This window comes from Meles meles, chromosome 6 (assembly GCF_922984935.1).
Source record: "Meles meles chromosome 6, mMelMel3.1 paternal haplotype, whole genome shotgun sequence".
Classification (NCBI taxonomy): Eukaryota; Metazoa; Chordata; class Mammalia; order Carnivora; family Mustelidae; genus Meles; species Meles meles.
In genome coordinates, this window is record NC_060071.1 from 24066730 (window position 1) to 24087902 (window position 21173).

Consider the following 21173-nt stretch of genomic DNA (forward strand, 5'->3'; position numbering starts at 1 on the left):
CGGCACACGCACACTCGCACCCGACGCCACGGAGGTCCCGCCCGTCCGCGGCCTTGACTGGCCTGCGTGCGGGGCATCCGGCCCGGCTGCCGCCCGGACTGCGGGACAGAGGGACAGGCACAGGCAGAGGCAGGAGGCCTTGCCCCCAGGCCCGTTCGGAGCCGCGTGGCGAGCTACGCCCCTGGGTCCTTTGCTCACGCGTGCGTGCTCCTTTTCCACACTTGTCAGGCGCGGTGCGACGCCGGGTGGGCTCACGGTCACCCCAGAGAAGATGGCCTTCCTGTCCTCGGATGCGCGGAGCTTGGCCGGGTCCGCGGACGAAGTGCGGACCAGCGCGGGCACCCTGCGGACGGATCGGCGAGACGGTAAGCCTGCCGCCGCCTCCGGCGGCTCCCCTGGCGCCGGGATTTCGCGCGCCTGCCGGAGAGGCTGCCAGTGCGCGCCAGCCTTGTGGCGAGCGGGGTCTGGCCCCCAGTGGAGGTTGCACCCTTGCTCTTGCCCAGGGGCGTGGTTCCGGATGGGCCAGGCTGCTGCTGCTGCTGCAGGGCTCTGAGGCCACCCAGCCTGCCCCGTTCAGTTGGCCTGGCGGCCCCGAATGTGCTCGGATCGATGATGACTCCCTCCTTCTGCATTCCTTGGAAAAGCTGAACAAAATGAGTGAGAACTCCCTACCGTCGTTCTCATCGAAACTGAGGTCCAGCACGTTGTCTCCCCCGGGGACGGTAGGAGTGAGGGACAGCTTCCCCTCGGTCACACGCCGGCAGCCCACCCCCACCCCCACCACCGCGGCAACCACCGCTACCGGCAGCACCACCAGACCAGCAGCAGCACCAGCAGCACCACCACCACCACCACCACCACCACCACCACCACCACCTCCAGCCCGCAGGGTCCTCGGCCTCTTGAAAGCCGCATGTGGGGCTCAGGGCCCGGGGGGCGTATCCCCCCTTCCGCTGGCACGGAGGTCCTCGGAGACGTGGCCGGGCCCTTGTGGCGCGTCGGGCAGATGGCATCCCGGTCGTGGGAGTCCCGCAGGCAGGCGCTGGGCGAGGCCCTGTGAGCGCCTGTCCCGGAGCAGCGTGGGCCAGTGTGGCGCTCCAGGCGGAGCTCCTGGGGGAGCGTGTGGTTAGAGGCTGGCAGCGGCAGGCGCCATGCGTTCCGAGGAGAGCCCCGGGCCGGGCAAGCGGCGATGCGTGCCCGGGCCCCTCCTCCCGGTGGCATCGGTGGTGCGCCCCAGGGTCTCGGGGGCAGAGGGCCAAGGCCAGGACGCTGCCCTGGACAGCGCAGGGGTGGATCCCCGTGGAGGCCCCGTGGGGCCCCACGAGGCCCGTGGCGGGAGACCAGGCTGAAAGTGGAGCCACCGGGCAGGCTCTTGCCCTCGACAGACACGGCGGGGCCGGGGGAGGGAGGCCGGCGGGCTGATGGTGGGGACCTGCGTGGCGCGCGCCTCCGGTTGTATGCTGACACAGCCGGTCACGGCTGCGAGGGTTGTGGGGGCCGTGCCCTCCAGCACCCGTCCCCGTTGGGCGGCCACCTGGTGGCTACGGCGGCCGGGTTCGGGGTGTCTCGGGGCCGCGTTTCGGTCCCTTAGCGGAGTGCCCCTGGGGCCTCCGTCCCCGAGGAGCGGCGACCGGTGGGCGTCTTCCCGGGGTCCCGAGGGTGTGCGTTTGCCATGAACCCCGGCGCGGCCGGGACGGTGTCCGCTGGCGCGGGCCCCCGAGGCCACGGAGGGCTTGCCCCGCACCCAGGCCTGGGCCCGCGGAGCTGGAGGTGCTTCTGCCGAGGTGCCTGTGACTGGTGGACCCGATGCCCCGGAGCCCCGGGGCACGGGGCACGCTCCTGACCTGTCCTTGCGGGCTTACGCCCCAGGCAGGGCAGGGCAGGGCAAGCCCCGGGATCCCGGAGGCCAGTCCGGATCTGGGCCTTGGGCAAAGGTGGAGCTGGTTAAAGGGCCGGCTGCCGTGGGCTGGAGGAGAGGTGGCCTCCTTCCCTCGCTCCTCGCGCCTTTCCGCGGCGTCGCGCTGGGTGAGCGACGCCGCCCGGGCCAGGGCCCTTGTCCCTGCGCCGAGCGAGGGGTCCTGCCTAGAGTCCCGCAGGGTGTCTGACGGAAACGTCCGCTTGGCTTGGGGCCGGGCGTTGTAAGATCCCTGCCTTGGCCGGGGCGTGGCCTGTGGGAACACAGGGTAGGTGGGGGTGGGGAGATGCCGGGCACGCCGGAGCCTGCGCACCGGGACCGAGCGGCCGAATGAGTGGCCCTTCCCTCAGGGGTGGTCCCCACGAAGCCCGCTGGCCCTGGACACACCCCTGCGCTGGGTGGGAACGGGCCCTGCCTTCAGTCGGGCGGTCAGCCGGCCGCCCGGGGACCACGGGAAGCACATGACAAGAGCTGTGCCGGCTGAGCACCAAGGGCCTTTGGGCGGAGTGCGCGGGTGGTGGCGCCTGGTCCCGCCTCCAAGCGCCCCCTCTTCTCGCGAGGGCTGTGGGTCGGCATAGGGCCAGGCCCTGACGTCCCAGGGTTTGCCGTGTCCGTGGGCCCTGGGATTTTGTCGGTGGTCGCTGAGGGTCGGTGTCCTGCGGTCACGCCGGGACAGGGGTCACGGCGACAGAGGTCCCATGGCAGGGGCCTCCGCCCCCGCCAGCGTTAGCGGCTGGAGACGGCGTGCTCTGCCTTGCCAGGAGGACTCGGACACGCGGGGTCTCTGGCCTTTTTCCGCCACCCCTCGGCGGTGTGGACCGTGGCGCTCGGAGTTTCCGTGGCACCGATCTTGCGGCACGGCCTGGCGCGCCGGGAGGCCTGGGTTCCCGGTCCCCGGAGGGCTCTGCCCGGGCCCGAGGCCTCCTCCCAAGGGCAACCGCCCCGTGGCCCCCCCAACAGCCGAAAGCCACCCGCCGGCCAGTTCCCTCCCCCATGCTCCCGGGGCCCACAAGTCCTACCCGCCCTCGCAAGCCAAGGCACACCCAACCGTACACCCCTTCCGCGGACGCGCTCGCACGCCCGCGCCCCTACGCAGGCACACACACGCGCACACACAGAGACACCGACCCGTGACCACACGCACACACCCTCGGCACACGCACACTCGCACCCGACGCCACGGAGGTCCCGCCCGTCCGCGGCCTTGACTGGCCTGCGTGCGGGGCATCCGGCCCGGCTGCCGCCCGGACTGCGGGACAGAGGGACAGGCACAGGCAGAGGCAGGAGGCCTTGCCCCCAGGCCCGTTCGGAGCCGCGTGGCGAGCTACGCCCCTGGGTCCTTTGCTCACGCGTGCGTGCTCCTTTTCCACACTTGTCAGGCGCGGTGCGACGCCGGGTGGGCTCACGGTCACCCCAGAGAAGATGGCCTTCCGGTCCTCGGATGCACGGAGCTTGGCCGGGTCCGCGGACGAAGTGCAGACCAGCGCAGGCACCCTGCGGACGGATCGGCGAGACGGTAAGCCTGCCGCCGCCTCCGGCGGCTCCCCTGGCGCCGGGATTTCGCGCGCCTGCCGGAGAGGCTGCCAGTGCGCGTCAGCCTTGTGGCGAGCGGGGTCTGGCCCCCAGTGGAGGTTGCACCCTTGCTCTTGCCCAGGGGCGTGGTTCCGGATGGGCCAGGCTGCTGCTGCTGCTGCAGGGCTCTGAGGCCACACAGCCTGCCCCGTTCAGTTGGCCTGGCGGCCCCGAATGTGCTCGGATCGATGATGACTCCCTCCTTCTGCATTCCTTGGAAAAGCTGAACAAAATGAGTGAGAACTCCCTACCGTCGTTCTCATCGAAACTGAGGTCCAGCACGTTGTCTCCCCCGGGGACGGTAGGAGTGAGGGACAGCTTCCCCTCGGTCACACGCCGGCAGCCCACCCCCACCCCCACCACCGCGGCAACCACCGCCACCGGCAGCACCACCAGCACCAGCAGCAGCACCAGCAGCAGCACCACCACCACCACCACCACCTCCAGCCCGCAGGGTCCTCGGCCTCTTGAAAGCCGCGTGTGGGGCTCAGGGCCCGCGGGGCGTATCCCCCCTTCCGCTGGCACGGAGGTCCTCGGAGACGTGGCCGGGCCCTTGTGGCGCGTCGGGCAGATGGCATCCCGGTCGTGGGAGTCCCGCAGGCAGGCGCTGGGCGAGGCCCTGTGAGCGCCTGTCCCGGAGCAGCGTGGGCCAGTGTGGCGCTCCAGGCGGAGCTCCTGGGGGAGCGTGTGGTTAGAGGCTGGCAGCGGCAGGCGCCATGCGTTCCGAGGAGAGCCCCGGGCCGGGCAAGCGGCGATGCGTGCCCGGGCCCCTCCTCCCGGTGGCATCGGTGGTGCGCCCCAGGGTCTCGGGGGCAGAGGGCCAAGGCCAGGACGCTGCCCTGGACAGCGCAGGGGTGGATCCCCGTGGAGGCCCCGTGGGGCCCCACGAGGCCCGTGGCGGGAGACCAGGCTGAAAGTGGAGCCACCGGGCAGGCTCTTGCCCTCGACAGACACGGCGGGGCCGGGGGAGGGAGGCCGGCGGGCTGATGGTGGGGACCTGCGTGGCGCGAACCTCCGGTTGTATGCTGACACAGCCGGTCACGGCTGCGAAGGTTGTGGGGGCCGTGCCCTCCAGCACCCGTCCCCGTTGGGCGGCCACCTGGTGGCTACGGCGGCCGGGTTCGGGGTGTCTCGGGGCCGCGTTTCGGTCCCTTAGCGGAGTGCCCCTGGGGCCTCCGTCCCCGAGGAGCGGCGACCGGTGGGCGTCTTCCCGGGGTCCCGAGGGTGTGCGTTTGCCATGAACCCCGGCGCGGCCGGGACGGTGTCCGCTGGCGCGGGCCCCCGAGGCCACGGAGGGCTTGCCCCGCACACGGGCCTGGGCCCGCGGAGCTGGAGGTGCTTCTGCCGAGGTGCCTGTGACTGGTGGACCCGATGCCCCGGAGCCCCGGGGCACGGGGCACGCTCCTGACCTGTCCTTGCGGGCTTACGCCCCAGGCAGGGCAGGGCAGGGCAAGCCCCGGGATCCCGGAGGCCAGTCCGGATCTGGGCCTTGGGCAAAGGTGGAGCTGGTTAAAGGGCCGGCTGCCGTGGGCTGGAGGAGAGGTGGCCTCCTTCCCTCGCTCCTCGCGCCTTTCCGCGGCGTCGCGCTGGGTGAGCGACGCCGCCCGGGCCAGGGCCCTTGTCCCTGCGCCGAGCGAGGGGTCCTGCCTAGAGTCCCGCAGGGTGTCTGACGGAAACGTCCGCTTGGCTTGGGGCCGGGCGTTGTAAGATCCCTGCCTTGGCCGGGGCGTGGCCAGTGGGAACACAGGGTAGGTGGGGGTGGGGAGATGCCGGGCACGCCAGAGCCTGCGCACCGGGACCGAGCGGCCGAATGAGTGCCCCTTCCCTCAGGGGCGGTCCCCACGAAGCCCGCTGGCCCTGGACACACCCCTGCGCTGGGTGGGAACGGGCCCTGCCTTCAGTCGGGCGGTCAGCCGGCCGCCCGGGGACCACGGGAAGCACATGACAAGAGCTGTGCCGGCTGAGAACCAAGGGCCTTTGGTCGGAGTGCGCGGGTGGTGGCGCCTGGTCCCGGGTCCAAGCGCCCCCTCTTCTCGCGAGGGCTGTGGGTCGGCATAGGGCCAGGCCCTGACGTCCCAGGGTTTGCCGTGTCCGTGGGCCCTGGGATTTTGTCGGTGGTCGCTGAGGGTCGGTGTCCTGCGGTCACGCCGGGACCGGGGTCACGGCGACAGAGGTCCCATGGCAGGGGCCTCCGCCCCCGCCAGCGTTAGCGGCTGGAGACGGCGTGCTCTGCCTTGCCAGGAGGACTCGGACACGCGGGGTCTCTGGCCTTTTTCCGCCACCCCTCAGCGGTGTGGACCGTGGCGCTCGGAGTTTCCGTGGCACCGATCTTGCGGCACGGCCTGGCGCGCCGGGAGGCCTGGGTTCCCGGTCCCCGGAGGGCTCTGCCCGGGCCCGAGGCCTCCTCCCAAGGGCAACCGCCCCGTGGCCCCCCCAACAGCCGAAAGCCACCCGCCGGCCAGTTCCCTCCCCCATGCTCCCGGGGCCCACAAGTCCTACCCGCCCTCGCAAGCCAAGGCACACCCAACCGTACACACCTTCCGCGGGCGCGCTCGCACGCCCGCGCCCCTACGTAGGCACACACACGCGCACACACAGAGACACCGACCCGTGACCACACGCACACACCCTCGGCACACGCACACTCGCACCTGACGCCACGGAGGTCCCGCCCGTCCGCGGCCTTGACTGGCCTGCGTGCGGGGCATCCGGCCCGGCTGCCGCCCGGACTGCGGAACAGAGGGACAGGCACAGGCAGAGGCAGGAGGCCTTGCCCCCAGGCCCGTTCGGAGCCGCGTGGCGAGCTACGCCCCTGGGTCCTTTGCTCACGCGTGCGTGCTCCTTTTCCACACTTGTCAGGCGCGGTGCGACGCCGGGTGGGCTCACGGTCACCCCAGAGAAGATGGCCTTCCTGTCCTCGGATGCGCGGAGCTTGGCCGGGTCCGCGGACGAAGTGCGGACCAGCGCGGGCACCCTGCGGACGGATCGGCGAGACGGTAAGCCTGCCGCCGCCTCCGGCGGCTCCCCTGGCGCCGGGATTTCGCGCGCCTGCCGGAGAGGCTGCCAGTGCGCGCCAGCCTTGTGGCGAGCGGGGTCTGGCCCCCAGTGGAGGTTGCACCCTTGCTCTTGCCCAGGGGCGTGGTTCCGGATGGGCCAGGCTGCTGCTGCTGCTGCAGGGCTCTGAGGCCACCCAGCCTGCCCCGTTCAGTTGGCCTGGCGGCCCCGAATGTGCTCGGATCGATGATGACTCCCTCCTTCTGCATTCCTTGGAAAAGCTGAACAAAATGAGTGAGAACTCCCTACCGTCGTTCTCATCGAAACTGAGGTCCAGCACGTTGTCTCCCCCGGGGACGGTAGGAGTGAGGGACAGCTTCCCCTCGGTCACACGCCGGCAGCCCACCCCCACCCCCACCACCGCGGCAACCACCGCTACCGGCAGCACCACCAGACCAGCAGCAGCACCAGCAGCACCACCACCACCACCACCACCACCACCACCACCACCACCTCCAGCCCGCAGGGTCCTCGGCCTCTTGAAAGCCGCATGTGGGGCTCAGGGCCCGGGGGGCGTATCCCCCCTTCCGCTGGCACGGAGGTCCTCGGAGACGTGGCCGGGCCCTTGTGGCGCGTCGGGCAGATGGCATCCCGGTCGTGGGAGTCCCGCAGGCAGGCGCTGGGCGAGGCCCTGTGAGCGCCTGTCCCGGAGCAGCGTGGGCCAGTGTGGCGCTCCAGGCGGAGCTCCTGGGGGAGCGTGTGGTTAGAGGCTGGCAGCGGCAGGCGCCATGCGTTCCGAGGAGAGCCCCGGGCCGGGCAAGCGGCGATGCGTGCCCGGGCCCCTCCTCCCGGTGGCATCGGTGGTGCGCCCCAGGGTCTCGGGGGCAGAGGGCCAAGGCCAGGACGCTGCCCTGGACAGCGCAGGGGTGGATCCCCGTGGAGGCCCCGTGGGGCCCCACGAGGCCCGTGGCGGGAGACCAGGCTGAAAGTGGAGCCACCGGGCAGGCTCTTGCCCTCGACAGACACGGCGGGGCCGGGGGAGGGAGGCCGGCGGGCTGATGGTGGGGACCTGCGTGGCGCGAACCTCCGGTTGTATGCTGACACAGCCGGTCACGGCTGCGAGGGTTGTGGGGGCCGTGCCCTCCAGCACCCGTCCCCGTTGGGCGGCCACCTGGTGGCTACGGCGGCCGGGTTTGGGGTGTCTCGGGGCCGCGTTTTGGTCCCTTAGCGGAGTGCCCCTGGGGCCTCCGTCCCCGAGGAGCGGCGACCGGTGGGCGTCTTCCCGGGGTCCCGAGGGTGTGCGTTTGCCATGAACCCCGGCGCGGCCGGGACGGTGTCCGCTGGCGCGGGCCCCCGAGGCCACGGAGGGCTTGCCCCGCACCCGGGCCTGGGCCCGCGGAGCTGGAGGTGCTTCTGCCGAGGTGCCTGTGACTGGTGGACCCGATGCCCCGGAGCCCCGGGGCACGGGGCACGCTCCTGACCTGTCCTTGCGGGCTTACGCCCCAGGCAGGGCAGGGCAGGGCAAGCCCCGGGATCCCGGAGGCCAGTCCGGATCTGGGCCTTGGGCAAAGGTGGAGCTGGTTAAAGGGCCGGCTGCCGTGGGCTGGAGGAGAGGTGGCCTCCTTCCCTCGTTCCTCGCGCCTTTCCGCGGCGTCGCGCTGGGTGAGCGACGCCGCCCGGGCCAGGGCCGTTGTCCCTGCGCCGAGCGAGGGGTCCTGCCTAGAGTCCCGCAGGGTGTCTGACGGAAACGTCCGCTTGGCTTGGGGCCGGGCGTTGTAAGATCCCTGCCTTGGCCGGGGCGTGGCCTGTGGGAACACAGGGTAGGTGGGGGTGGGGAGATGCCGGGCACGCCGGAGCCTGCGCACCGGGACCGAGCGGCCGAATGAGTGCCCCTTCCCTCAGGGGTGGTCCCCACGAAGCCCGCTGGCCCTGGACACACCCCTGCGCTGGGTGGGAACGGGCCCTGCCTTCAGTCGGGCAGTCAGCCGGCCGCCCGGGGACCACGGGAAGCACATGACAAGAGCTGTGCCGGCTGAGCACCAAGGGCCTTTGGGCGGAGTGCGCGGGTGGTGGCGCCTGGTCCCGGGTCCAAGCGCCCCCTCTTCTCGCGAGGGCTGTGGGTCGGCATAGGGCCAGGCCCTGACGTCCCAGGGTTTGCCGTGTCCGTGGGCCCTGGGATTTTGTCGGTTGTCGCTGAGGGTCGGTGTCCTGCGGTCACGCCGGGACAGGGGTCACGGCAACAGAGGTCCCATGGCAGGGGCCTCCGCCCCCGCCAGCGTTAGCGGCTGGAGACGGCGTGCTCTGCCTTGCCAGGAGGACTCGGTCACGCGGGGTCTCTGGCCTTTTTCCGCCACCCCTCGGCGGTGTGGACCGTGGCGCTCGGAGTTTCCGTGGCACCGATCTTGCGGCACGGCCTGGCGCGCCGGGAGGCCTGGGTTCCCGGTCCCCGGAGGGCTCTGCCCGGGCCCGAGGCCTCCTCCCAAGGGCAACCGCCCCGTGGCCCCCCCAACAGCCGAAAGCCACCCGCCGGCCCGTTCCCTCCCCCATGCTCCCGGGGCCCACAAGTCCTACCCGCCCTCGCAAGCCAAGGCACACCCAACCGTACAACCCTTCCGCGGACGAGCTCGCACGCCCGCGCCCCTACGCAGGCACACACACGCGCACACACAGAGACACCGACCCGTGACCACACGCACACACCCTTGGCACACGCACACTCGCACCCGACGCCACGGAGGTCCCGCCCGTCCGCGGCCTTGACTGGCCTGCGTGCGGGGCATCCGGCCCGGCTGCCGCCCGGACTGCGGGACCGAGGGACAGGCACAGGCAGAGGCAGGAGGCCTTGCCCCCAGGCCCGTTCGGAGCCGCGTGGCGAGCTACGCCCCTGGGTCCTTTGCTCACGCGTGCGTGCTCCTTTTCCACACTTGTCAGGCGCGGTGCGACGCCGGGTGGGCTCACGGTCACCCCAGAGAAGATGGCCTTCCTGTCCTCGGATGCACGGAGCTTGGCCGGGTCCGCGGACGAAGTGCGGACCAGCGCGGGCACCCTGCGGACGGATCGGCGAGACGGTAAGCCTGCCGCCGCCTCCGGCGGCTCCCCTGGCGCCGGGATTTCGCGCGCCTGCCGGAGAGGCTGCCAGTGCGCGCCAGCCTTGTGGCGAGCGGGGTCTGGCCCCCAGTGGAGGTTGCACCCTTGCTCTTGCCCAGGGGCGTGGTTCCGGATGGGCCAGGCTGCTGCTGCTGCTGCAGGGCTCTGAGGCCACCCAGCCTGCCCCGTTCAGTTGGCCTGGCGGCCCCGAATGTGCTCGGATCGATGATGACTCCCTCCTTCTGCATTCCTTGGAAAAGCTGAACAAAATGAGTGAGAACTCCCTACCGTCGTTCTCATCGAAACTGAGGTCCAGCACGTTGTCTCCCCCGGGGACGGTAGGAGTGAGGGACAGCTTCCCCTCGGTCACACGCCGGCAGCCCACCCCCACCCCCACCACCGCGGCAACCACCGCTACCGGCAGCACCACCAGACCAGCAGCAGCACCAGCAGCACCATCACCACCACCACCACCACCACCACCACCACCACCTCCAGCCCGCAGGGTCCTCGGCCTCTTGAAAGCCGCATGTGGGGCTCAGGGCCCGGGGGGCGTATCCCCCCTTCCGCTGGCACGGAGGTCCTCGGAGACGTGGCCGGGCCCTTGTGGCGCGTCGGGCAGATGGCATCCCGGTCGTGGGAGTCCCGCAGGCAGGCGCTGGGCGAGGCCCTGTGAGCGCCTGTCCCGGAGCAGCGTGGGCCAGTGTGGCGCTCCAGGCGGAGCTCCTGGGGGAGCGTGTGGTTAGAGGCTGGCAGCGGCAGGCGCCATGCGTTCCGAGGAGAGCCCCGGGCCGGGCAAGCGGCGATGCGTGCCCGGGCCCCTCCTCCCGGTGGCATCGGTGGTGCGCCCCAGGGTCTCGGGGGCAGAGGGCCAAGGCCAGGACGCTGCCCTGGACAGCGCAGGGGTGGATCCCCGTGGAGGCCCCGTGGGGCCCCACGAGGCCCGTGGCGGGAGACCAGGCTGAAAGTGGAGCCACCGGGCAGGCTCTTGCCCTCGACAGACACGGCGGGGCCGGGGGAGGGAGGCCGGCGGGCTGATGGTGGGGACCTGCGTGGCGCGAACCTCCGGTTGTATGCTGACACAGCCGGTCACGGCTGCGAGGGTTGTGGGGGCCGTGCCCTCCAGCACCCGTCCCCGTTGGGCGGCCACCTGGTGGCTACGGCGGCCGGGTTTGGGGTGTCTCGGGGCCGCGTTTTGGTCCCTTAGCGGAGTGCCCCTGGGGCCTCCGTCCCCGAGGAGCGGCGACCGGTGGGCGTCTTCCCGGGGTCCCGAGGGTGTGCGTTTGCCATGAACCCCGGCGCGGCCGGGACGGTGTCCGCTGGCGCGGGCCCCCGAGGCCACGGAGGGCTTGCCCCGCACCCGGGCCTGGGCCCGCGGAGCTGGAGGTGCTTCTGCCGAGGTGCCTGTGACTGGTGGACCCGATGCCCCGGAGCCCCGGGGCACGGGGCACGCTCCTGACCTGTCCTTGCGGGCTTGCGCCCCAGGCAGGGCAGGGCAGGGCAAGCCCCGGGATCCCGGAGGCCAGTCCGGATCTGGGCCTTGGGCAAAGGTGGAGCTGGTTAAAGGGCCGGCTGCCGTGGGCTGGAGGAGAGGTGGCCTCCTTCCCTCGCTCCTCGCGCCTTTCCGCGGCGTCGCGCTGGGTGAGCGACGCCGCCCGGGCCAGGGCCGTTGTCCCTGCGCCGAGCGAGGGGTCCTGCCTAGAGTCCCGCAGGGTGTCTGACGGAAACGTCCGCTTGGCTTGGGGCCGGGCGTTGTAAGATCCCTGCCTTGGCTGGGGCGTGGCCTGTGGGAACACAGGGTAGGTGGGGGTGGGGAGATGCCGGGCACGCCGGAGCCTGCGCACCGGGACCGAGCGGCCGAATGAGTGCCCCTTCCCTCAGGGGTGGTCCCCATGAAGCCCGCTGGCCCTGGACACACCACTGCGCTGGGTGGGAACGGGCCCTGCCTTCAGTCGGGCGGTCAGCCGGCCGCCCGGGGACCACGGGAAGCACATGACAAGAGCTGTGCCGGCTGAGCACCAAGGGCCTTTGGGCGGAGTGCGCGGGTGGTGGCGCCTGGTCCCGGGTCCAAGCGCCCCCTCTTCTCGCGAGGGCTGTGGGTCGGCATAGGGCCAGGCCCTGACGTCCCAGGGTTTGCCGTGTCCGTGGGCCCTGGGATTTTGTCGGTGGTCGCTGAGGGTCGGTGTCCTGCGGTCACGCCGGGACAGGGGTCACGGCGACAGAGGTCCCATGTCAGGGGCCTCCGCCCCCGCCAGCGTTAGCGGCTGGAGACGGCGTGCTCTGCCTTGCCAGGAGGACTCGGTCACGCGGGGTCTCTGGCCTTTTTCCGCCACCCCTCGGCGGTGTGGACCGTGGCGCTCGGAGTTTCCGTGGCACCGATCTTGCGGCACGGCCTGGCGCGCCGGGAGGCCTGGGTTCCCGGTCCCCGGAGGGCTCTGCCCGGGCCCGAGGCCTCCTCCCAAGGGCAACCGCCCCGTGGCACCCCCAACAGCCGAAAGCCACCCGCCGGCCCGTTCCCTCCCCCATGCTCCCGGGGCCCACAAGTCCTACCCGCCCTCGCAAGCCAAGGCACACCCAACCGTACAACCCTTCCGCGGACGAGCTCGCACGCCCGCGCCCCTACGCAGGCACACACACGCGCACACACAGAGACACCGACCCGTGACCACACGCACACACCCTCGGCACACGCACACTCGCACCCGACGCCACGGAGGTCCCGCCCGTCCGCGGCCTTGACTGGCCTGCGTGCGGGGCATCCGGCCCGGCTGCCACCCGGACTGCGGGACAGAGGGACAGGCACAGGCAGAGGCAGGAGGCCTTGCCCCCAGGCCCGTTCGGAGCCGCGTGGCGAGCTACGCCCCTGGGTCCTTTGCTCACGCGTGCGTGCTCCTTTTCCACACTTGTCAGGCGCGGTGCGACGCCGGGTGGGCTCACGGTCACCCCAGAGAAGATGGGCTTCCTGTCCTCGGATGCGCGGAGCTTGGCCGGGTCCGCGGACGAAGTGCGGACCAGCGCGGGCACCCTGCGGACGGATCGGCGAGACGGTAAGCCTGCCGCCGCCTCCGGCGGCTCCCCTGGCGCCGGGATTTCGCGCGCCTGCCGGAGAGGCTGCCAGTGCGCGCCAGCCTTGTGGCGAGCGGGGTCTGGCCCCCAGTGGAGGTTGCACCCTTGCTCTTGCCCAGGGGCGTGGTTCCGGATGGGCCAGGCTGCTGCTGCTGCTGCAGGGCTCTGAGGCCACCCAGCCTGCCCCGTTCAGTTGGCCTGGCGGCCCCGAATGTGCTCGGATCGATGATGACTCCCTCCTTCTGCATTCCTTGGAAAAGCTGAACAAAATGAGTGAGAACTCCCTACCGTCGTTCTCATCGAAACTGAGGTCCAGCACGTTGTCTCCCCCGGGGACGGTAGGAGTGAGGGACAGCTTCCCCTTGGTCACACGCCGGCAGCCCACCCCCACCCCCACCACCGCGGCAACCACCGCCACCGGCAGCACCACCAGACCAGCAGCAGCACCAGCAGCACCACCACCACCACCACCACCACCACCACCACCACCTCCAGCCCGCAGGGTCCTCGGCCTCTTGAAAGCCGCGTGTGGGGCTCAGGGCCCGGGGGGCGTATCCCCCCTTCCGCTGGCACGGAGGTCCTCGGAGACGTGGCCGGGCCCTTGTGGCGCGTCGGGCAGATGGCATCCCGGTCGTGGGAGTCCCGCAGGCAGGCGCTGGGCGAGGCCCTGTGAGCGCCTGTCCCGGAGCAGCGTGGGCCAGTGTGGCGCTCCAGGCGGAGCTCCTGGGGGAGCGTGTGGTTAGAGGCTGGCAGCGGCAGGCGCCATGCGTTCCGAGGAGAGCCCCGGGCCGGGCAAGCGGCGATGCGTGCCCGGGCCCCTCCTCCCGGTGGCATCGGTGGTGCGCCCCAGGGTCTCGGGGGCAGAGGGCCAAGGCCTGGACGCTGCCCTGGACAGCGCAGGGGTGGATCCCCGTGGAGGCCCCGTGGGGCCCCACGAGGCCCGTGGCGGGAGACCAGGCTGAAAGTGGAGCCACCGGGCAGGCTCTTGCCCTCGACAGACACGGCGGGGCCGGAGGACGGAGGCCGGCGGGCTGATGGTGGGGACCTGCGTGGCGCGAACCTCCGGTTGTATGCTGACACAGCCGGTCACGGCTGCGAGGGTTGTGGGGGCCGTGCCCTCCAGCACCCGTCCCCGTTGGGCGGCCACCTGGTGGCTACGGCGGCCGGGTTCGGGGTGTCTCGGGGCCGCGTTTCGGTCCCTTAGCGGAGTGCCCCTGGGGCCTCCGTCCCCGAGGAGCGGCGACCGGTGGGCGTCTTCCCGGGGTCCCGAGGGTGTGCGTTTGCCATGAACCCCGGCGCGGCCGGGACGGTGTCCGCTGGCGCGGGCCCCCGAGGCCACGGAGGGCTTGCCCCGCACCCGGGCCTGGGCCCGCGGAGCTGGAGGTGCTTCTGCCGAGGTGCCTGTGACTGGTGGACCCGATGCCCCGGAGCCCCGGGGCACGGGGCACGCTCCTGACCTGTCCTTGCGGGCTTGTGCCCCAGGCAGGGCAGGGCAGGGCAAGCCCCGGGATCCCGGAGGCCAGTCCGGATCTGGGCCTTGGGCAAAGGTGGAGCTGGTTAAAGGGCCGGCTGTCGTGGGCTGGAGGAAAGGTGGCCTCCTTCCCTCACTCCTCGCGCCTTTCTGCGGCGTCGCACTGGGTGAGCGACGCCACCCGGGCCAGGGCCCTTGTCCCTGCGCTGAGCGAGGGGTCCTGCCTAGAGTCCCGCAGGGTGTCTGACGGAGACGTCCGCTTGGCTTGGGGCCGGGCGTTGTAAGATCCCTGCCTTGGCCGGGGCGTGGCCAGTGGGAACACAGGGTAGGTGGGGGTGGGGAGATGCCGGGCACGCCGGAGCCTGCGCACCGGGACCGAGCGGCCGAATGAGTGCCCCTTCCCTCAGGGGCGGTCCCCACGAAGCCCGCTGACCCTGGACACACCCCTGCGCTGGGTGGGAACGGGCCCTGCCTTCAGTCGGGCGGTCAGCCGGCCGCCCGGGGACCACGGGAAGCACATGACAAGAGCTGTGCCGGCTGAGCACCAAGGGCCTTTGGGCGGAGTGCGCGGGTGGTGGCGCCTGGTCCCGGGTCCAAGCGCCCCCTCTTCTCGCGAGGGCTGTGGTTCGGCATAGGGCCAGGCCCTGACGTCCCAGGGTTTGCCGTGTCCGTGGGCCCTGGGATTTTGTCGGTGGTCGCTGAGGGTCGGTGTCCTGCGGTCACGCCGGGACAGGGGTCACGGCGACAGAGGTCCCATGGCAGGGGCCTCCGCCCCCGCCAGCGTTAGCGGCTGGAGACGGCGTGCTCTGCCTTGCCAGGAGGACTAGGACACGCGGGGTCTCTGGCCTTTTTCCGCCACCCCTCGGCGGTGTGGACCGTGGCGCTCGGAGTTTCCGTGGCACCGATCTTGCGGCACGGCCTGGCGCGCCGGGAGGCCTGGGTTCCCGGTCCCCGGAGGGCTCTGCACGGGCCCGAGGCCTCCTCCCAAGGGCAACCGCCCCGTGGCCCCCCCAACAGCCGAAAGCCACCCGCCGGCCAGTTCCCTCCCCCATGCTCCCGGGGCCCACAAGTCCTACCCGCCCTCGCAAGCCAAGGCACACCCTACCGTACCCCCCTTCCGCGGGCGCGCTTGCACGCCCGCGCCCCTACGCAGGCACACACACGCGCACACACAGAGACACCGACCCGTGACCACACGCACACACCCTCGGCACACGCACACTCGCACCCGACGCCACGGAGGTCCCGCCCGTCCGCGGCCTTGACTGGCCTGCGTGCGGGGCATCCGGCCCGGCTGCCGCCCGGACTGCGGAACAGAGGGACAGGCACAGGCAGAGGCAGGAGGCCTTGCCCCCAGGCCCGTTCGGAGCCGCGTGGCGAGCTACGCCCCTGGGTCCTTTGCTCACGCGTGCGTGCTCCTTTTCCACACTTGTCAGGCGCGGTGCGACGCCGGGTGGGCTCACGGTCACCCCAGAGAAGATGGCCTTCCTGTCCTCGGATGCGCGGAGCTTGGCCGGGTCCGCGGACGAAGTGCGGACCAGCGCGGGCACCCGGCGGACGGATCGGCGAGACGGTAAGCCTGCCGCCGCCTCCGGCGGCTCCCCTTGCGCCGGGATTTCTCGCGCCTGCCGGAGAGGCTGCCAGTGCGCGCCAGCCTTGTGGCGAGCGGGGTCTGGCCCCCAGTGGAGGTTGCACCCTTGCTCTTGCCCAGGGGCGTGGTTCCGGATGGGCCAGGCTGCTGCTGCTGCTGCAGGGCTCTGAGGCCACCCAGCCTGCCCCGTTCAGTTGGCCTGGCGGCCCCGAATGTGCTCGGATCGATGATGACTCCCTCCTTCTGCATTCCTTGGAAAAGCTGAACAAAATGAGTGAGAACTCCCTACCGTCGTTCTCATCGAAACTGAGGTCCAGCACGTTGTCTCCCCCGGGGACGGTAGGAGTGAGGGACAGCTTCCCCTCGGTCACACGCCGGCAGCCCACCCCCACCCCCACCACCGCGGCAACCACCGCTACCGGCAGCACCACCAGACCAGCAGCAGCACCAGCAGCACCACCACCACCACCACCACCACCACCACCACCACCTCCAGCCCGCAGGGTCCTCGGCCTCTTGAAAGCCGCATGTGGGGCTCAGGGCCCCGGGGGCGTATCCCCCCTTCCGCTGGCACGGAGGTCCTCGGAGACGTGGCCGGGCCCTTGTGGCGCGTCGGGCAGATGGCATCCCGGTCGTGGGAGTCCCGCAGGCAGGCGCTGGGCGAGGCCCTGTGAGCGCCTGTCCCGGAGCAGCGTGGGCCAGTGTGGCGCTCCAGGCGGAGCTCCTGGGGGAGCGTGTGGTTAGAGGCTGGCAGCGGCAGGCGCCATGCGTTCCGAGGAGAGCCCCGGGCCGGGCAAGCGGCGATGCGTGCCCGGGCCCCTCCTCCCGGTGGCATCGCTGGTGCGCCCCAGGGTCTCGGGGGCAGAGGGCCAAGGCCAGGACGCTGCCCTGGACAGCGCAGGGGTGGATCCCCGTGGAGGCCCCGTGGGGCCCCACGAGGCCCGTGGCGGGAGACCAGGCTGAAAGTGGAGCCACCGGGCAGGCTCTTGCCCTCGACAGACACGGCGGGGCCGGGGGAGGGAGGCCGGCGGGCTGATGGTGGGGACCTGCGTGGCGCGAACCTCCGGTTGTATGCTGACACAGCCGGTCACGGCTGCGAGGGTTGTGGGGGCCGTGCCCTCCAGCACCCGTCCCCGTTGGGCGGCCACCTGGTGGCTACGGCGGCCGGGTTTGGGGTGTCTCGGGGCCGCGTTTTGGTCCCTTAGCGGAGTGCCCCTGGGGCCTCCGTCCCCGAGGAGCGGCGACCGGTGGGCGTCTTCCCGGGGTCCCGAGGGTGTGCGTTTGCCATGAACCCCGGCGCGGCCGGGACGGTGTCCGCTGGCGCGGGCCCCCGAGGCCACGGAGGGCTTGCCCCGCACCCGGGCCTGGGCCCGCGGAGCTGGAGGTGCTTCTGCCGAGGTGCCTGTGACTGGTGGACCCGATGCCCCGGAGCCCCGGGGCACGGGGCACGCTCCTGACCTGTCCTTGCGGGCTTACGCCCCAGGCAGGGCAGGGCAGGGCAAGCCCCGGGATCCCGGAGGCCAGTCCGGATCTGGGCCTTGGGCAAAGGTGGAGCTGGTTAAAGGGCCGGCTGCCGTGGGCTGGAGGAGAGGTGGCCTCCTTCCCTCGCTCCTCGCGCCTTTCCGCGGCGTCGCGCTGGGTGAGCGACGCCGCCCGGGCCAGGGCCGTTGTCCCTGCGCCGAGCGAGGGGTCCTGCCTAGAGTCCCGCAGGGTGTCTGACGGAAACGTCCGCTTGGCTTGGGGCCGGGCGTTGTAAGATCCCTGCCTTGGCCGGGGCGTGGCCTGTGGGAACACAGGGTAGGTGGGGGTGGGGAGATGCCGGGCACGCCGGAGCCTGCGCACCGGGACCGAGCGGCCGAATGAGTGCCCCTTCCCTCAGGGGTGGTCCCCACGAAGCCCGCTGGCCCTGGACACACCCCTGCGCTGGGTGGGAACGGGCCCTGCCTTCAGTCGGGCGGTCAGCCGGCCGCCCGGGGACCACGGGAAGCACATGACAAGAGCTGTGCCGGCTGAGCACCAAGGGCCTTTGGGCGGAGTGCGCGGGTGGTGGCGTCTGGTCCCGGGTCCAAGCGCCCCCTCTTCTCGCGAGGGCTGTGGGTCGGCATAGGGCCAGGCCCTGACGTCCCAGGGTTTGCCGTGTCCGTGGGCCCTGGGATTTTGTCGGTGGTCGCTGAGGGTCGGTGTCCTGCGGTCACGCCGGGACAGGGGTCACGGCGACAGAGGTCCCATGGCAGGGGCCTCCGCCCCCGCCAGCGTTAGCGGCTGGAGACGGCGTGCTCTGCCTTGCCAGGAGGACTCGGTCACGCGGGGTCTCTGGCCTTTTTCCGCCACCCCTCGGCGGTGTGGACCGTGGCGCTCGGAGTTTCCGTGGCACCGATCTTGCGGCACGGCCTGGCGCGCCGGGAGGCCTGGGTTCCCGGTCCCCGGAGGGCTCTGCCCGGGCCCGAGGCCTCCTCCCAAGGGCAACCGCCCCGTGGCCCCCCCAACAGCCGAAAGCCACCCGCCGGCCCGTTCCCTCCCCCATGCTCCCGGGGCCCACAAGTCCTACCCGCCCTCGCAAGCCAAGGCACACCCAACCGTACAACCCTTCCGCGGACGAGCTCGCACGCCCGCGCCCCTACGCAGGCACACACACGCGCACACACAGAGACACCGACCCGTGACCACACGCACACACCCTCGGCACACGCACACTCGCACCCGACGCCACGGAGGTCCCGCCCGTCCGCGGCCTTGACTGGCCTGCGTGCGGGGCATCCGGCCCGGCTGCCGCCCGGACTGCGGGACAGAGGGACAGGCACAGGCAGAGGCAGGAGGCCTTGCCCCCAGGCCCGTTCGGAGCCGCGTGGCGAGCTACGCCCCTGGGTCCTTTGCTCACGCGTGCGTGCTCCTTTTCCACACTTGTCAGGCGCGGTGCGACGCCGGGTGGGCTCACGGTCACCCCAGAGAAGATGGCCTTCCTGTCCTCGGATGCGCGGAGCTTGGCCGGGTCCGCGGACGAAGTGCGGACCAGCGCGGGCACCCTGCGGACGGATCGGCGAGACGGTAAGCCTGCCGCCGCCTCCGGCGGCTCCCCTGGCGCCGGGATTTCGCGCGCCTGCCGGAGAGGCTGCCAGTGCGCGCCAGCCTTGTGGCGAGCGGGGTCTGGCCCCCAGTGGAGGTTGCACCCTTGCTCTTGCCCAGGGGCGTGGTTCCGGTGGGCCAGGCTGCTGCTGCTGCTGCAGGGCTCTGAGGCCACCCAGCCTGCCCCGTTCAGTTGGCCTGGCGGCCACGAATGTGCTCGGATCGATGATGACTCCCTCCTTCTGCATTCCTTGGAAAAGCTGAACAAAATGAGTGAGAACTCCCTACCGTCGTTCTCATCGAAACTGAGGTCCAGCACGTTGTCTCCCCCGGGGACGGTAGGAGTGAGGGACAGCTTCCCCTCGGTCACACGCCGGCAGCCCACCCCCACCCCCACCACCGCGGCAACCACCGCCACCGGCAGCACCACCAGACCAGCAGCAGCACCAGCAGCACCACCACCACCACCACCACCACCACCACCACCACCTCCAGCCCGCAGGGTCCTCGGCCTCTTGAAAGCCGCGTGTGGGGCTCAGGGCCCGGGGGGCGTATCCCCCCTTCCGCTGGCACGGAGGTCCTCGGAGACGTGGCCGGGCCCTTGTGGCGCGTCGGGCAGATGGCATCCCGGTCGTGGGAGTCCCGCAGGCAGGCGCTGGGCGAGGCCCTGTGAGCGCCTGTCCCGGAGCAGCGTGGGCCAGTGTGGCGCTCCAGGCGGAGCTCCTGGGGGAGCGTGTGGTTAGAGGCTGGCAGCGGCAGGCGCCATGCGTTCCGAGGAGAGCCCCGGGCCGGGCAAGCGGCGATGCGTGCCCGGGCCCCTCCTCCCGGTGGCATCGGTGGTGCGCCCCAGGGTCTCGGGGGCAGAGGGCCAAGGCCTGGACGCTGCCCTGGACAGCGCAGGGGTGGATCCCCGTGGAGGCCCCGTGGGGCCCCACGAGGCCCGTGGCGGGAGACCAGGCTGAAAGTGGAGCCACCGGGCAGGCTCTTGCCCTCGACAGACACGGCGGGGCCGGAGGAGGGAGGCCGGCGGGCTGATGGTGGGGACCTGCGTGGCGCGAACCTCCGGTTGTATGCAGACACAGCCGGTCACGGCTGCGAGGGTTGTGGGGGCCGTGCCCTCCAGCACCCGTCCCCGTTGGGCGGCCACCTGGTGGCTACGGCGGCCGGGTTCGGGGTGTCTCGGGGCCGCGTTTCGGTCCCTTAGCGGAGTGCCCCTGGGGCCTCCGTCCCCGAGGAGCGGCGACCGGTGGGCGTCTTCCCGGGGTCCCGAGGGTGTGCGTTTGCCATGAACCCCGGCGCGGCCGGGACGGTGTCCGCTGGCGCGGGCCCCCGAGGCCACGGAGGGCTTGCCCCGCACCCGGGCCTGGGCCCGCGGAGCTGGAGGTGCTTCTGCCGAGGTGCCTGTGACTGGTGGACCCGATGCCCCGGAGCCCCGGGGCACGGGGCACGCTCCTGACCTGTCCTTGCGGGCTTGTGCCCCAGGCAGGGCAGGGCAGGGCAAGCCCCGGGATCCCGGAGGCCAGTCCGGATCTGGGCCTTGGGCAAAGGTGGAGCTGGTTAAAGGGCCGGCTGTCGTGGGCTGGAGGAAAGGTGGCCTCCTTCCCTCACTCCTCGCGCCTTTCTGCGGCGTCGCGCTGGGTGAGCGACGCCACCCGGGCCAGGGCCCTTGTCCCTGCGCTGAGCGAGGGGTCCTGCCTAGAGTCCCGCAGGGTGTCTGACGGAGACGTCCGCTTGGCTTGGGGCCGGGCGTTGTAAGATCCCTGCCTTGGCCGGGGCGTGGCCAGTGGGAACACAGGGTAGGTGGTGGTGGGGAGATGCCGGGCACGCCGGAGCCTGCGCACCGGGACCGAGCGGCCGAATGAGTGCCCCTTCCCTCAGGGGCGGTCCCCACGAAGCCCGCTGACCCTGGACACACCCCTGCGCTGGGTGGGAACGGGCCCTGCCTTCAGTCGGGCGGTCAGCCGGCCGCCCGGGGACCACGGGAAGCACATGACAAGAGCTGTGCCGGCTGAGCACCAAGGGCCTTTGGGCGGAGTGCGCGGGTGGTGGCGCCTGGTCCCGGGTCCAAGCGCCCCCTCTTCTCGCGAGGGCTGTGGTTCGGCATAGGGCCAGGCCCTGACGTCCCAGGGTTTGCCGTGTCCGTGGGCCCTGGGATTTTGTCGGTGGTCGCTGAGGGTCGGTGTCCTGCGGTCACACCGGGACAGGGGTCACGGCGACAGAGGTCCCATGGCAGGGGCCTCCGCCCCCGCCAGCGTTAGCGGCTGGAGACGGCGTGCTCTGCCTTGCCAGGAGGACTAGGACACGCGGGGTCTCTGGCCTTTTTCCGCCACCCCTCGGCGGTGTGGACCGTGGCGCTCGGAGTTTCCGTGGCACCGATCTTGCGGCACGGCCTGGCGCGCCGGGAGGCCTGGGTT

At 71.9% G+C, this 21173-nt stretch overlaps 1 protein-coding gene and 7 non-coding genes across 8 annotated transcripts in view; all 8 read left to right on the forward strand.

Moving 5' to 3' along the window:
• Window positions 1-21173, forward strand: part of LOC123943504 — a 110513-nt gene that overhangs the window by 32835 nt on the left and 56505 nt on the right. The window contains exons 11-17 of the mRNA XM_046007801.1: window positions 229-365; window positions 3295-3431; window positions 6347-6483; window positions 9413-9549; window positions 12479-12615; window positions 15542-15678; window positions 18605-18741. Of these exons, the coding sequence (XP_045863757.1) occupies window positions 229-365; window positions 3295-3431; window positions 6347-6483; window positions 9413-9549; window positions 12479-12615; window positions 15542-15678; window positions 18605-18741 (959 nt within the window). The remainder of the gene's footprint in view (window positions 1-228; window positions 366-3294; window positions 3432-6346; window positions 6484-9412; window positions 9550-12478; window positions 12616-15541; window positions 15679-18604; window positions 18742-21173) is intronic.
• On the forward strand, window positions 604-698 carry LOC123945098. Its single transcript, XR_006819019.1, has one exon. It is a non-coding gene; the product is annotated as a small nucleolar RNA SNORD116 (small nucleolar RNA).
• LOC123945100 lies at window positions 3670-3764 on the forward strand. The gene has a single exon (XR_006819020.1). It is a non-coding gene; the product is annotated as a small nucleolar RNA SNORD116 (small nucleolar RNA).
• Window positions 6722-6816, forward strand: LOC123945101. The gene has a single exon (XR_006819021.1). It is a non-coding gene; the product is annotated as a small nucleolar RNA SNORD116 (small nucleolar RNA).
• LOC123945102 lies at window positions 9788-9882 on the forward strand. The gene has a single exon (XR_006819022.1). It is a non-coding gene; the product is annotated as a small nucleolar RNA SNORD116 (small nucleolar RNA).
• On the forward strand, window positions 12854-12948 carry LOC123945103. The gene has a single exon (XR_006819023.1). It is a non-coding gene; the product is annotated as a small nucleolar RNA SNORD116 (small nucleolar RNA).
• LOC123945104 lies at window positions 15917-16011 on the forward strand. The gene has a single exon (XR_006819024.1). It is a non-coding gene; the product is annotated as a small nucleolar RNA SNORD116 (small nucleolar RNA).
• Window positions 18979-19073, forward strand: LOC123945105. The gene has a single exon (XR_006819025.1). It is a non-coding gene; the product is annotated as a small nucleolar RNA SNORD116 (small nucleolar RNA).